The sequence below is a fragment of the Xenopus laevis genome, chromosome 5S (assembly GCF_017654675.1).
Source record: "Xenopus laevis strain J_2021 chromosome 5S, Xenopus_laevis_v10.1, whole genome shotgun sequence".
Lineage (NCBI taxonomy): Eukaryota > Metazoa > Chordata > Amphibia > Anura > Pipidae > Xenopus > Xenopus laevis.
Window position 1 is genome coordinate 42,394,142 of NC_054380.1, and position 15,928 is coordinate 42,410,069.

Genomic DNA, 15,928 nt, shown 5'->3' on the forward strand with positions numbered 1-15,928 from the left:
CTTTCTCTCTTTCTCCCTCTGTCTGTACCTCATTTATTGATGTTAACTCAATAATAATAAGTTTAAAAAAAAAAAAAGTATTCAGGCATCCCTGAACTGGTTAAACAGCACTAAGACAAGGAATAAGGTTTGATTTTCACTTTTAATACTTTACTTAGATTGGTGAATTCATGACTAAGTACAAAGTACACCAGAAGACAGACATATTTTATGACATATTTTGTCCCAAAGCATTCCACGACACACTGTAGCAGCTGCATTTCATGACAGTAAAATCACTGCAGAAATGTCCAAATGTCCAAAGTTTTGTTTTTCGCTGTAAAGTTACTGAGTGTGTAATTTTGCTCCTAATTGTAACAGATTAAATCAGGTTCTCTAGATCCTTTCAGTAGGTATGAATGATACAAATGAACACAATTATATATTTATACTGTTGGCGCAATTATGGTTCTGCGACTGCTGCCTGAGGTAATAGACTCACTGCATCAGACTTCTGTATCCAGTTAGACTTTGGGTCTGATGAATAATAGCATCCCCTATGCCAGGGGTCCTCAAACTTTTTAAAAAGGGGGCCAATCCCTCAGACTATTGAGGGCCCAGACTGTGGGAAAAGCATACCGTTGAATTGATTGATAATATAACTACAGAATAACCTTTTCTGTGTCGCCAACTTTCTTGAGCAACAACAGTAATTTTCACAGCGGCATAATGAACACTACATATTTAGTTTTCCCCTTGGAGCAGGGCATTAAGCTACAGTCTAATAAGCCTTATATCTTAACAGAATTAATAAAAGCAACCACTTTAGTTATGTTGGGTTTAGGTCATCTTTGATTTGTGATGGCACTTATATAACAGACAAGCTATAATTTTAGAGGTTCCTTATTAAACTGTTCATTCTATAACAATTTGCTTTGAAAGTAGTTTTTTATTACAGAGCACTTAACTGTGCATGTTTCAGTGCAGATTCTGGGTGTAGGTGCCCTGCTCTGGGCCTGGCTACTACCTGTCTGCCTTACCACTCAGCACATCCTCTGCCCCAGCTTGTCACGTCACCAGTTTTTTAAAAAAAATATTTTTGGGGCCCCAATTTTGTTAACTTATAAGGGGGGCCCTGGTGCCAAAGTTTTTTTAAAAAATATTTTTTGGGGCCCCAGTTTTTTTATCTTGTAAGGGGGGCCCTGGCACCAATGGGTTTTTTTTAAGTTATAAGGGGGCCCTGACCATCAATAGCTTTTTATAACTTGTGTGCGGGGGGGTTACTTTTTTAGCATTGATGTCTGTGTGGTCTTTGGGCAGGATGGAGTGGGGCTTGGGTGGAGTGGGTGGGATCTGGGGTGAGGCTTGGGCGTCCCGAAAATTTTGTTGTACGGGGCCCCGTGATTTCTAATGGCGGCCCTGCACATCACTAATGATGCAGGACGCAATGCCGCAGGGTAAATGACCCTGGAGGGGCGTAGTTTGCAGACCCCTGCCCTATGGCTTTCACCGGAAACTCAGAGCCCCAGTTACAAAAAAGAAATGAGCCCAGATGAAGCGTAACAGAGGTGCCAAAATAAGGCACTTAATTGATAACCAAGGCAGAGGATAAGGAACAGGCTGACACTTAGGATACAATCTCCTTGCACTGGAATGAGTGTCTCTGCATCTATTTACACACTATGCATATATACCTACACCAGACGTGAGCATATTGAGGTGCACATGCCAGGACATGGGGAAGGGTATACAGTATATTGATGTGCATGCATAAACAGCTCAGATCAGCGTCGATTCTAATGAAGACGCCGCCTGAGGCGGCTCCTTAAATGCCGCCCCTCCCCTCGCAGAAACACTAGTGCGGAGAGCGCAACTGCGCTCTCTCGCACTAGTAAAGCCGAATTTCCGGTTTCAAAACCGGAAATTCGGCTCTTTAAAGTGACAGGAGCGGCTTTTTGCCGCCCCTGGAAACTTATCTGGCGCTGCCGCCTGAGGCGAGCGCCTCAGCTCGCCTCATTGGCGGAGCGCACCTGGCCCAGATTGACACAACCAGCGCAATATGACTGTTGATTGACACACTACCACCATACTCAATTTCCAACATTTTACTTCTCATGCACATGGACTTGGTTCATGCCAGGCCACACTGCTAGGGCAAAGAGTGCTATTGTACTACTAATTTAAGGTTATCTGGATATCTGGCTTTTAAATAAATTGGCTTCCAATGCACATGCTCCAGAGACCCAAAGAGATGCAGCAAGACATGGTGACCACAAACCCAGCTACACTGAGATACCTTTATTTTTCCTTTGAGATACAAGTGGAAAGAAGGTCCTACCCCAGAGAGCTAAAATAAAATAAGAGCATTACATTTACAGATGTTACATTCAGGATAGCAAGGGTCTGGTGGCTGAGAGGCCGCAACAGTAAGAAATAAGTTGTAAAATGAGCAAATACAGCCATCTGCTGGTCATATGGAGTTTTGCAAAGCTTATTTTGACCATGGAGAAGACTTTTAGTAGTGGCACTATTGGACTGATTTATTTATGATTCTATATAACTTTAAACACACATGTACAATTCAGTTTAGAATCAGTTCAGTAATCCATGGCAACCAATCAGATATTGGATATCTGTTTATAACTTCCAGTAGACTGCTCAAAGCTATCTGGTGCTAAATTGCCCCGTGAACATAAATGTGTTGGTGTGCACTTGTTAATAAAATTGCATATAATAAATCTCGAATAATTCAAATTTTTTTACCACTAAAAAATTGTAAAATCATGTAAACATTAAATAAACCCAATAAGCTGGTTTTGCTTCCAATAAAGATTAATTATGTCTTAATTTGAATCAAGTACAAGGCACTGTTTTATTGATACAAAGAAAAAGGAAATAATTTTTTAAAATCTGGATTATTTCATTATAATGGAGTCCACTGGAGATGGCATTCTAGATAACAGGTCTCCAGATAACGGATCCCATACCTGTATTTGCTAATAATTCAAGATGTATCATACTGAATTCTTACAGTTTGGAATGAGATGAGATTAAAAGAGTAGAAGAGATGACAACACTTTAGGTACCGTGAAGATGTATATTTTGTACTTAAGGTACTCTGAAGATCTATTCCTGCGGTGACTTCTGGGGTATTATACATGGTATTGCCACTACCTTCATTTATATATTCACAGAGGGTGTATTTGGAAAATGGGGAGTGGTTAGTGGGGGGGTGTCTTGCACAGTGGGCATGGTCTAGAAATTTTGCCGCAGTGCACTTTGTGCACCGCTATTTTATACCTTGTCCCCGGATTTCGACCTGAAAATCTGGTCACCTTACATTTCAGAGGAAATTGGATCACATGGAACTGTTATATACGTGGATGAATCTAAACGCCATAATTTACAACAAAATTATTAAAGATGGTAGATCTATGAGCGAGAATAGAGTAAGATAGTGGATATGTGGATTTTGCTGCTTCTAAAATAAGCTAAAGGCAAATTCAGGCTAATACTGTCAAAGTGGAAGGATTTGAATACAGAAGGTAAAAGAAAGAACAGTCAAAAATGACTCCAAACCTGTGTGGGTGAACAAAAGGTTGACCTTCATAAAATTTTCCATGGATTTTTTCAACTCCTATTTACTTTTGTTTACCAATTTTGTAGTTGTATTTTATTTTAGTTTTATTTTACTCTTACAAAGTTTCACAGTACAAAAAACAGTAAGCCAGGTTGCTTAAAGTCTAAACTATCACAAAGTATAGGGGTACCCTCCAGGAGGCCTGTGGGACAGGCCCCATCCCTCTGTGTGTGACATTAGCAATGTAATACTGGTATGCAGGGCTGCCATCAGATGGGTATTGGGAGGCTGGTGGCTTTTACATGTTAAGGGGTGCCTGTTCATGCTGCGCTTCCTGGATTAGCCGGGCCCCCTTAAATTGACAAAGTATGAGCCAAAGCCGGGGTGAAGTAGGAGCCACAGCTGCTGCTGAAGCCACAGTTGAAGTTGGAGCGCAAGCTGCTGCCGAGGTAGGAGCCAAAGTAGGAGCCGAAGCTGACGAAAGAAGTTTTTTTAAACCCCGTGACACAAATTTTTTTTTAACTTAAAAGGGGACCCTGGCCACCAATTTTATTTTAAACTTTTATGAGGGGGTAGTCATTTGTAGGGAGGCCCTGGCCACTGAGGTTTTTTTGTAACTTGTGGGGAGGGCTGGCCACGTTTTTTTTTTACTTGTGGGGGAGCAGAAAATGTAGTTGTACAGGGCCCCACAAATTCTGATGGCAGACCTGCTGGTATGGCATCCATTATCTGGAAACCTGTTATCCAGAAAGTTCCAAATTATTGGATAGCCAGCTCCCATTGACGCAATTTTATCCAAATAATCAACATTTTTAAAAATGTAATAAAATGGGACCTGTCATCCAGAATGCTCAGGGATTTTTGTATATAACAGATCTTTATATAGTTTGGATCTTCTAACTTTCAGGGACAGATTTATCAAAGGTCGGGGTGAAGTTTCGAAGTGAAAAACTTAGAATTTCGAGCTATTTTTTGTGTACTTCAACTAGGGAATAGTCATACTTCGATTTGAATTTGAATAAAACTTTTTTTGAAGTACTGTCTCTTTAAAACTTAGACCATTCGCCACCTAAAAGCTGCCGAAGTGCCGTTTTAGCCTATGAGGGACCTCCTAGAACCAGTATGGAAGCAATTAGGGGAGTTTGGGAGATCGAAGGTCGAAGTTAAAAAACTTTGAATCGAATTACAATCATACGATTTGAAGTAGGCCGAATTCGGCCCACTTCGACCCCAAAAAAAAACCTCCATTCGATTGGTCTCTTTGAATTCGAAGTTTTTTTTAACTTCAAACTTTGATAAATCTGCCCATATGTGTTTTATCAGGATAGGAATTCACTGGCTGTGTAAAAAAGAGGTATATCCTTCCTAATATTGGATGGCATATTGGCATTGTGTGTTGCTGCGGTCCCACCTATATATTGCGCAATATGCCTGTTTTAAAAAACATTTTTATGGTCTCCTGAAATGAAAAATAAACATAACATGGGGGGTTCTACTGTAGATCATTACAGGCCTTTAAATCCTATGAAACTAGATCACTGTCCAATGTATAATGAATTTTATAAGCACTACATAAACAGCCCTTTCTGAGGACAAGTCACAACAATCTCCACTGCCGCTTCGCACCTCCCTTTCCTTCACACTCACTGTAGTGTCGCCTGGGCATGACGTCACTGAACATACGTAACATCCTCTGGTCTTCTACGCTTAGCCGTATAAACAGTGCGGGAAGTTTCAGTGTTTGTGTTCCCTCGGATACAGACTTGGGCGGGGGGAGAGCAGACGGAAAATTCGCACGGGAAAAAGGCGCAAGGTATTAGGCTACACTCGATTTGTTTCTATGCGAGTTCTCTGTGTGGAAGCGCGGCCATATTGCTCGCTCCTGTGTCACCGGGTTATGGTTTCTTCGTGCAGACTTCATACACAGCGTTCTAGCTGTTCTTGTGTATATAAATGGTTATTATAAGGCTTTGGTTGTCGAGTTTAAATTTTATTAAAAAGTCTCTTTGATTGAGAAGTGGCATTTCCCCTATACAATGCTAAATTGTTATTACACTTGGCACAAATGAAGCACCTGCACCCTAACTACTAATATGTGCTTGTCTCTTTATTTTCTAGGTGATCGCTTCCTGTTTTCAATTCTTGTTACCATGGATACAGAGCAAAGCATGGAGGGACAGACACAGGTACAGGAAAGGGATGAATGGTTTGAGTCATTATTGATAGGGATGCACTGAATCCAGGATTCTGCCTTTTTCAGCAGGATTCGGCCGAATCCTTGTGCATGGAATATGCAAATTAGGGGTGGGGAGGGAAATCACGTGACTTTGTCACAAAACAAGGAAGTAAAAAATGTTTTCCCCTTCCCACACCTAATTTGCATATGCAAATTAGGGTTTGGTTCGGCATTCGGACAAATCTTTCTCAAAGGATTCGGGGGTTCGGCCAAATCCAATTGTGGATTCGGTGCATCCCTAATTATTGAGAGGCCTCTTGGTTTTTTTGGTTTTTTTTCCCTGATACATTTCTTTTTTTCCTCGTCAGGTTTCTGAAAACCCTCATTCTGAATATGGGCTCACAGAGAATGTTGAGGTATAAAATGATTTTGCCTTGCACTATTACTTCCAAGCTGATTCATGGATTTTGCAGCTCTTGGTATACATATACACACACACACGGTGAACTTTCATGTGTTCCTTAGTAGAATATTGAAAGTGTTAATGGAGCTCTAGCTATCTATTGTGATATCTACAATAACTATAGGACTCAAGAAAGTGCTGCATGTTCTCATTATTTCCATCTGCTTTAGTAGTACTTACTATCTAATCCCCTGTCCTGTTTACATAGCTGACTTTAAGGTCCGCTTCATCAAGAACCTATAAGCCTGCCTTTATAGTTTTAAGGTGGCCAAACACTGGCCAATATAAGCTGCAGATTTGATCCAGCCCAAGTCAGCATCTTACGAGGCTATCCTGTTGATAACTGCAGAAAAGTTTATATCAAAAACGATATAAGTCCAAAGGCCTCTTCAAGTAAAAAATATTAATTTATTGTTATTCACATTAAAACAGTAACTAGTACATACTACCCCACCTTACGCGTTTCGCACCCTCCGGCGCTTAGTCATAGGTGTATAAGATACACCTGTGACTAAGCGCCGGAGGGTGCGAAACGCGTAAGGTGGGGTAGTATGTACTAGTTACTGTTTTAATGTGAATAACAATAAATTAATATTTTTTACTTGAAGAGGCCTTGGGACTTATATCGTTTTTGATATAAACTTTTCTGCAGTTGATTGCCTTTTTGAACTGGGGCGAGTCCCTTGGGCCTGGCTGAATAACTATATGGACTCCCGATTTTGAATTGAAATATATCCTGTTGATAAGGCATGTTTAAAAATTCTGGTGGAGCGAGGATGACATTAGTTGTAGTCCTTGCCCCAATTCCATTGTTGCGGTTCACCTCAAGGTGGGTTTATCATGGAAACATCTGCTCATTTGGCAACCTCACCAAACAAGCAGATCTTTAAAGGAGAACTAAACCCCCCCTACCGAAAGCCCCCTAAACATTCTGAACAAAGACTAATGAACACTTCCATTGCTGTGCAGAGGAATGCCTGAATCACACAACAACAACACGCTATAGAACCACCCAACAGGGAAAATGGGGACAAAACCAAATCAACATATAGATGGCATAAAGGAAATGGGGGGGGGGTTACAAAGAAGAGATCATTATAAAGTGTGTAGCAGTGTCTGTAAAACATCTCCACTATTCTGTCCCAAAAAGAATGGCAATCAAGGCAACAGGTCCCAGCTGCAAGTCAGTTTGTCACAAATGAGGACTCTTTGTGTATGTCTGTAATTGCTGTATACAGACTGCAGAAGTACAGTCTTGAATCTGACTGGGTGATTGTGTGCTAACCTAATTTAAAATGGCATCATCATTTATAGTATCCATGAATTCAAATAGACGGTTTAACCCTTTTAGCTTAATTTATTTAAAGGTGCATGCTGGTGGTGTGCTCAGTACATTTACAGACTTCACCCTGGTCCTGTAATTTATCTGAAAATATGTTGTCAAAAAGCTTGTATAGCTAACGAGCTACAGTTACATCAACTTCTATGTGATATAAATATGTCAGGTTCTTATTAAATATGTGGACACAGAATCTAGTATCATCCGTGTATAAATGCTATTATGGCATTTCTTCGAAATAAATTTAATGTAGGCATTGGGGAAGAAAGGCTTCACATTCAAGGTAATCTAGTGTTTTAGGGGGTTTCCTGTGTAGTCCTTGTTGGCAGCTTTTATGGTAACTACAAATTAGCAGAGTACGGTTTCAATAATTCTGTTATTTTCTTCCTAGAGAATAGTCGAAAATGAGAAGACCAGTACTGAAAAAATATCCAAACAGAAGGTTGATCTGCAGGGTTTGCCCACAAGAGCGTATCTTGACCAAACAGTAGTTCCTATACTTTTACAAGGCCTTGCAGTGCTTGCAAAGGAAAGGTAAGTTTTGGGGGTTTTTTTACATAAAGGTTGCCTAATTTTGTTGTAACTTTTCTGATTTATGTAGCAGAGACCAGGTAATCATATTGGACTGTGTAAAAATAATTCATATTCCACTTCTCCTGTTGGGTCATAGTGTTTTTGTTTATGGGCAAAGTGTATAATGGGAAAGGGAAGTAGAGCTCAGACTAAGGTGAATGCTGACCCAAGCAATATAGTATAACGGAACTATGAGGAGTTATATTAAAACCCACACAAACCAGTCATTGCTAGGGCTTTTGCATACAGGGAATATTTATCGAAGTGGGAATATAGTTTCCCCTCTCCCCAACCCAGTTCTCTCTTCAGTTGTTTAGGAAGTTCAGTATCTGCCAAATGATGAAAATAGAGCACTCTCTGTTTGTAAATGAAGAGATTTTTTTTCCAATGCTTTTTAATTCTCATTGGTGAGAATCCGAACTAAGATGCACATTCAACATAAGCAAATTTTATTTGAGTAGCAGAAATCAAAACATGAAGGACTAAGACAAATCACTTTTGGCTCCTTCTCATTTTCGTGGCGCTTGTACCCATGCCTGTACAAGTAATTTGGAGCTTTCTGGATACCTGTTTCCGGATAACAGATCCCATACCTGTACTTGTGGGGGTTTTTTTTTGTTTGTGGGAAGTGACTCTTGATGTTTATTGTTACTTGTAACGATTCTCTAAGCATCTGTTTTTGTAATTGTTAATATTACACTTTTTACATATTTATGTAAATGTGTTTGGGTTTTTATTTTTTTGCGGTTTATTCTTTCTCCTACTGTGGAGCAAGGAAATGGAAACTTAACATCAGGAGGGTGATTGTTCTGTTAAATATGCTTTTTTGGGTCACTTCTGCTGTTTTATTGTAAAGCAAAGGAACCGGTTAACCATGTCTATGTAGAAATTATTTCTTAAATGCAGAATCACATTTATTGCCATTTGTTTGCAATTTTCAGTGACTTGTGGAGACCTGTATCAATTGAGTTAATAAATAAGACCTCATTTGGTGTGTTGTTTTCAGTGTGACTTAAAGGAGAAGGAAAGCTACGGAGGCATTTTATTGCCAATAGATTAGCCACAATAGTGCAAGCTAGAATGCTATATTTATTCTGCAGAATGTTTTACCATACCTGAGTAAAAAGCTCTAGAAACTCTCTGTTTGTTTAGGATAGGAGCTGTTGTATTAACATGGTGTGACATCACTTCCTGCCTGAGTCTCTCCCTGCTCTGGGCTCAGATTACAGTAGAGAAGTGAGGGGGGGGGGGGAAGAGGAGCAAACTGAGCATGTTCTTGCCCAGGGCAATGAGGTTTAAGCTGAAGGCAGGAAGTCTGATTCAGAAGCCCATGAGTACACAATAGAAGGAAAGAAATGTGGTGTTTCTTTTGACAGGGGACTCAGAGCAACATTACTTTGGGGGTTTACTGGTATATTTAGATGGACCTTTCTGATAAGGCTTACTTAGTTTTAACCTTTCCTTCTCCTTTAAAGGAAAACTATACCCCCAAAATGAACACTTAAGCAACAGTTCATATCATATTAAGTGGCATATTAAAGAATCTCACCAAACTGGAATATATATTTAAGTAAATATTGCCCTTTTACATCTCTTGCCTTGAGCCACCATTTCGTGATGGTCTCTGTGCTGTCTCAGAGATCACCTGACCAGAAATACTTCAACTCTAACTGTAACAGGAAGAAGTGTGGAAGCAAAAGACACAACTCTGTCTGTTAATTGGCTCATGTGACCTAACATGTATGGTTTGTTGGTATGTTTGTGAGTACAGTGAATCCTACGATCCCTGGGGCGGCCCTTATTTTTTAAAATGGCAATTTTCTATTTATGATTACCCAATGGCACATACTACTAGAAAAGTATATTATTATGAAAATGGTTTATTTACATGAAGCAGGGTTTTACATATGAGCTGTTTTATGCAATATCTTTTTATAGAGACCTACATTGTTTGGGGGGTATAGTTTTCCTTTAACACTACATTTCATCATGGGTCAAGAAACCTGTGAAGAGGAAAGCATTTTAAAATGTAAATACAATGCATCATGTTTTAATCTTTATCCGCTCTTGTAAATTCATATTTCACATTATGACTTTACTGGTCTTACTTGTAAGAGAAAAATTTACTTGCTCTGTTTTCTTTTTTCCCCTCACAGACCACCAAACCCAATAGAATTCCTTGCAGCTTATCTCTTAAAGAACAAGACACAGTTTGAGGAACGAAGCTAGAATGCATCTCCCTGCTCTACTTTACTCAAAGATTGATTACTAAAAGACTTTACTGAAGAGATTGCATTTTGTCTAAGTAAGACTTAACTCAAATTTAGCCGTTCATGTTCCCAGCAAAGGTGGAAATCTAGGCTGTGACTCTGGGGTAGAAAAATCAGACAAAGGAAAGAGGCTTATTTCTTGCAAATAATTAGAATTGTTTTGAGATTTTTTTTTTAAATAAAAATGTGACTGCTGATTTCCTGGTTATCTTTTGTAGCCCCTATTGTAAATTAGAAGGATATTATAAGTCACCAAGGATTTCCATGACCATATAAAAGCGCAAGGCTGAAGGGCGAGTGTTTTATACAGGTCATGGAACTCCGACATGTCGTGACTAAAATGACATCACTAAGCTCAGTTTATAATTGATGACATCAAACTAAACTGAATATGAAGCTACTGTCTGCAGGGAAAAGTATTTTCATACCACAAACTGGACATATATAAAATAAAAAAAATATGGAAAACTTAATCACTCATGGGCACAAATCACAATATCCATCAGTGTTTCCACACCCAACATAGATGACTGCTTATCTGGAAGTGCAATTTCTCATAATTTAGAACATGTACAAAATAAAACTATATATAGCCAAGTTGAGATGATGATGACCGTCTGGCATTTGCCAGAACACACCTAATTCCAGTCCGGGCCTTAATCTAATGTATTGTACATTAAGTAGCAGCCCTTAGGTAGTTAAAAGGCCCCTGTGAAAATCAACAGTCTCCATGTAAGTTGGTCCATTAGCAATGTATAACACAGCACCATTGAGGGGTCAAAACTTTTTATTTTTTTTTTAAAGCCTTTTGATCTGTGAAAATTACAACATTTCAGGCCTGCTCCCGGCCCTTTATCAAGTTACTGTTTCACACATGATGTTACAAGTTCATACTTTTTAAACATTACCAGCTACTGGCTAGTACTATCCCAACAGATCCACAATAATTGGGGGGAATTCACAAAAGTGTTGGGAACGAAAAAAAATTATTTCGTAGAAAGTGTCGTAGTAACAACTGACAAATTCTCAGAGAAATTACCCACCAATTTTCTGACATGTACGACACTTTTTTGAAATACTATCGCTAAAAATGAATTGTTCGTAAACCCATTTGTTTTGCTGAAAAATTTTCCGACACATTAGGCTCTCCAAAATTAAAATGTCAGTCAAGTTGTCTTTTGAAAACGCTCTGTAAAATGTCGTCTGTCCGAACCTTTATTCAGCAATGTTACTCACTAATTACTAGACAATGTTACAAAGAAATGTTGGAAAGAGCCAATTGTTATTTATATTTGGGTAATATTTTTGAATGATCTAGTATGGAATGGGATTGTACCCATTGGTTATACACCAAAGCTTTAATTAGTACTGGGATGGGACTTTGTGGATAACGGATCTTTCCATATTTTAGATCTTTATATTTTAAGCCTACTAGAAAATCATATAAACATTAAATAAACCCAATAGGCTGGTTTTGCCTCTAATAAGAATTAATTATATCTTAGTTAAGATTGACTACAACCCAATGTTTATTACTACACTGAAAGAGGGAATCACTTTGTGTAAACGACTTTTATTACAGTTCTGCCGTGTTGACGCATTTTTTCTTGAATTTGCCGTAATAACATAAATTTTTCTAAAATGTCGTTCAGATGAAAAGATATTTACGACATTTTAGAAAATTGTCGGACTTAGGAGACATTCAGAAACGGTTACATCTGCCTTTGTGAATTTACCGTTCATACGACATTTTACAAACTTGTCGACCGCAACTTGGTTACTTATTTTACCGACACTTTTGTGAATTCCCCCCATTATGTTGTATGCAAAAGCCTAATCAATGACTGGTTTGTGTGGGTTTTAATATAACTCCTCATTGTTGCGTTATACTATATTGCTCAGGTGAGCAACTTCACTCCACTTCCCTTTCCCATAACTTATCTTTTTGACTATCTTTAGATTCCTTTTTCTGACTTGGTCTATACAACTCTGACTTGATATGATAGTCCACGTAGAGCACACTATCTGCAAAAGAATAAAATTCAGTGTCCAAAATTATTAAAAACAACCTAATAAAAGTATCATCTAAGAGAACATTATAAATTAATCTAAATATGGGTTGCAAATCCTATTCCATGAGGTGCCATGGGGTTCCAAAGTTTCCAAGGCACGTATCCATTTTGCTTATTTTTTTTGTCTTGACCCTATCGTCCCCTCTGCAAAATACTGGGACATGATTAATCACTTGGAATTTTAATTGTTGGGCCCCCTTGACCATTTTCGGCAAAATGAGATGAGACAGTGTGAACAAGCTTTTTAAGTTTAATTGCTGATTTGTGTTTCTGGATCCTTTCCTTGACCATCCGAGTGGTCTGTCCCACATAAACCAATCTACATGGACACACTGATGTACACCATGAACGTGGATGTACAGGTGTAATATCCTTTGGTTTTAATAGGGTTACCCTTACAAGAAAACTATAGGGTCTGTGTTGGCAACATCGGTTGTGGGGGGCGGGGGTTGTATTAAGAAACAGCAATTACTTTGCCCACGGAACAACTGATATTTTCTCTGTCCTGTGTCTGTTGTTCGAATTGTATAAAAAGGGACACTGTTCGCCATCCACTTAAGGGTAACCCTATAAGAATCAAAGGGTATTACACCTGTACATCCATGTTCCTGGTGTACCTCAGTGTGTCCCTGTGGATTGGTTTATGTGGGACAGACCACTTGGGTGGTCAAGAAGAGGATCTGGGAACACAAATCAGCGATTAAACTTAAAAATCTCAATCTTGCCTATGGTGATTTTAAAATAGTCAGAGATTTGTACACATTTCATAGTTGATATCTACGATGTATACGTGTACTCAAAGCTTTTTTCCTTTGATGACTACTGCCAATGTATTTCCTGTGTTTTCTATAAAAATGAATACAAATTATTGAAATAAAAAAAAAAAAATCTTGATCTTGTCTCATTTTTACGAAAAGGGCCATGGGGTCCAACAATTAAAATTCCAAGTCATGTCCCTGTATTTCGCAGAGGGGGTTTAACAACTTATAATATAAAGAAGCAAAATGGATACGTACATTGGAAATTTTGGAACCCTATGACCTTGATTGGGAATACAGTTTGCACCCCTTATTTTGATGAATTTATACTGTTCTCTTAGGTGAGAATTTTATTATATACACTGAATTTTGCAGATTGTGGATTGTTCTATATGGACTATCATAACAAGTGAGAGTTGTATGGACTAATAAACCAAGTCGGAAATAGGAATCTAAAGATAGTCAAAAAGATAAGAGATACAACATAAATGTGTTTATTGTGGATCTGTTGGGATGATTGTATAATTTAGCCAATAGATGGCGCTGCTTGAAAAAGTATAAATTGTAAAATTATTGTGAAACAATAACTTGCTAATGGCCTGAAATGTTGTAATAGTCATAGATCAAAAGCCATGGGTTAAATTACTTACCGTCAGCGCTGGCTTCGCGCACATTGCAACACTTCGCCAGCCATAAATTCGTCTGGCAGCGCTAATTCACGAAGATCCGAAGTTGCGCACAGGGTATGAACGCTTGTCAAGTTGCTCTAGCGATAATACGATCAGCAGTTTGAAGTTACGCTAGCATTGGCTAATTTGCATACGGCGTGCAATTAAAGTACAATGGCCTGAAATGTTGTAATAGTCATAGATCAAAATCCATGGGGTAAATTAACTTACCTCCGAAAATCCACCAGTGCTGGCTTCACGCACATCGCCTGGACAACGCTAATTCACGAAGATCTGAAGTTGCGCACAGGGTACCAAACGCTTGCGAAATTGCGCTAGCAATAATACGATCAGCAGTTCAAAGTTACGCTATTGTTGGCTAATTAGCATACGGCATGCAGTTAAAGTACAATGGCCGTATATGTTGCAGCAAATACATTACACTACACAAGGCCAGGGAACCTTAATAAAATAAAATAGAGTTGTTATATTGCCCTACACATGTGCCCACTGTATAGTTTGTGTCATATGTAAGGAAATGTAGGGGGAAGCTGCGTACTCTTTTCACCAGCGTTAGCCACTTCACCCTTTAGTAAATTTGCCCCCATGTGTTCAATAAAAATTTGACCTCTCAACTGTGCTGCGTTATACATTGGAGTGTGGCAATCCACTTGGTTAATAGACCACAGGACACTTGCACCGGTTTGTTAAGAGAATTGGAAGATTGGTGAGTGCTGACTAAAAAATGCAGTCAGTCCATTAGGACGTACCAAGTAACACAAAAAGCAGCAATCCATTGAAAATAAATGTAAAATAAGTCCATAATGTATCTATGGTGTCCATGGTGAAAGCTACTAATATGTAAAAGTGTTAAGGAACAAACAAACAGATCCTTGTAAATTTGAATACCAACTTATTTAGCCTGTCAGACCACTAGTATTTCATAGCACGGGATAAAACTGTTAGTGACTTTAGAATTGTATCTGTTCCTCTGCAGTGGGTATTTTGCTATGCTTTCATTGACAGCTAACAACTCCTTTACACTACCTCGTAAAGCTGATGGTGCAGCTGTTTTGGGAGAGAAGATGGCAAGACGGTTGGAGGAGATTTTAAACTAGGCGTGGGGGGCAAAAGATTCAGTGGAAAACAGGTTAGATGAGATAGTGGGCAAAAAGAAAGGGAAAATGGGGGAGGAGATTTGGCGGGGGGTACTGTTAAGGATAGGGAGGACCACATGTCATGTGTTCAATATGTCTATAAAAGAGGGTTTTACACTGATTAGCGTTTGCGCCTCACTTCTTGTGGTGGTTCCCTGGATGCTCCGTCTCTGGCACTTGAAAAAGGGCCAATAGGCCCGAAACATGTTGTGTGGTTACACAATAAACAGCTTGATTGCAGGTAACCTGCTGTTGTGAGTGATTCCCACATTTCACAATACATGTGTTCAATATGGTACCAGTATTAAATGTATGTTTGCAAATGCAAGGAGTCTGACTGGTAAAATGGAAGAGCTGGAGGTGCTGGTGCTGGAGGGAAAATATGATGTGATTGGTGTGGCTGAATGTGTTACATGACTGGGCAGTTAATATCAGTGGCTATAATTTGTTTCTGTTAGAAAATGAGGGGGCAGGTCTTATGGGTGGAGTTCTTCACCAATTGTAAAGAGTATGCTATAGACCCCCTAATGTAAGTGAGGAGGAGGAGGCTAAGCTCCTGATACAAATTGAAAAGGCTGCTAGGGTTTGGGTAAAGTAATGATAATGGGGGATTTTAATTACCCAGATATTGACTGGAGCAACAATACTGCTAGATCAGTTTATAAACTTGTTGCATGACAATTTTATGGCACAGGTTGTTGAGGAGCCAACCAGAAAAAATGCTATTCTCGATCTAGTGATCTCAAATGACCCAGAACTTATAGCAAATGTGCAAGTTATTGAACCCCTGGGTAATAGTGACCCTAATGTTATATCATTTAATGTCTGGTGCAAAAAATAAATATATACTGGGGCAACAAAAACCATGATTTTCAGAAAAGCTAATTTTAGTG

General features: G+C 39.0%; 1 protein-coding gene across 1 annotated transcript; it reads left to right on the forward strand.

Annotated features, from left to right (window-relative positions):
• Positions 1 to 5,161: 5,161 nt before the first annotated feature.
• On the forward strand, positions 5,162 to 10,577 carry dpy30.S (dpy-30, histone methyltransferase complex regulatory subunit S homeolog). The gene is given in 5 exon segments (NM_001091963.1): positions 5,162 to 5,372; positions 5,678 to 5,745; positions 6,104 to 6,151; positions 7,929 to 8,071; positions 10,267 to 10,577. Coding segments are annotated over 4 exon segments (300 nt in total). The 5' UTR covers positions 5,162 to 5,372; positions 5,678 to 5,709; the 3' UTR covers positions 10,340 to 10,577.
• The last annotated feature ends 5,351 nt before the right edge of the window (positions 10,578 to 15,928 follow it).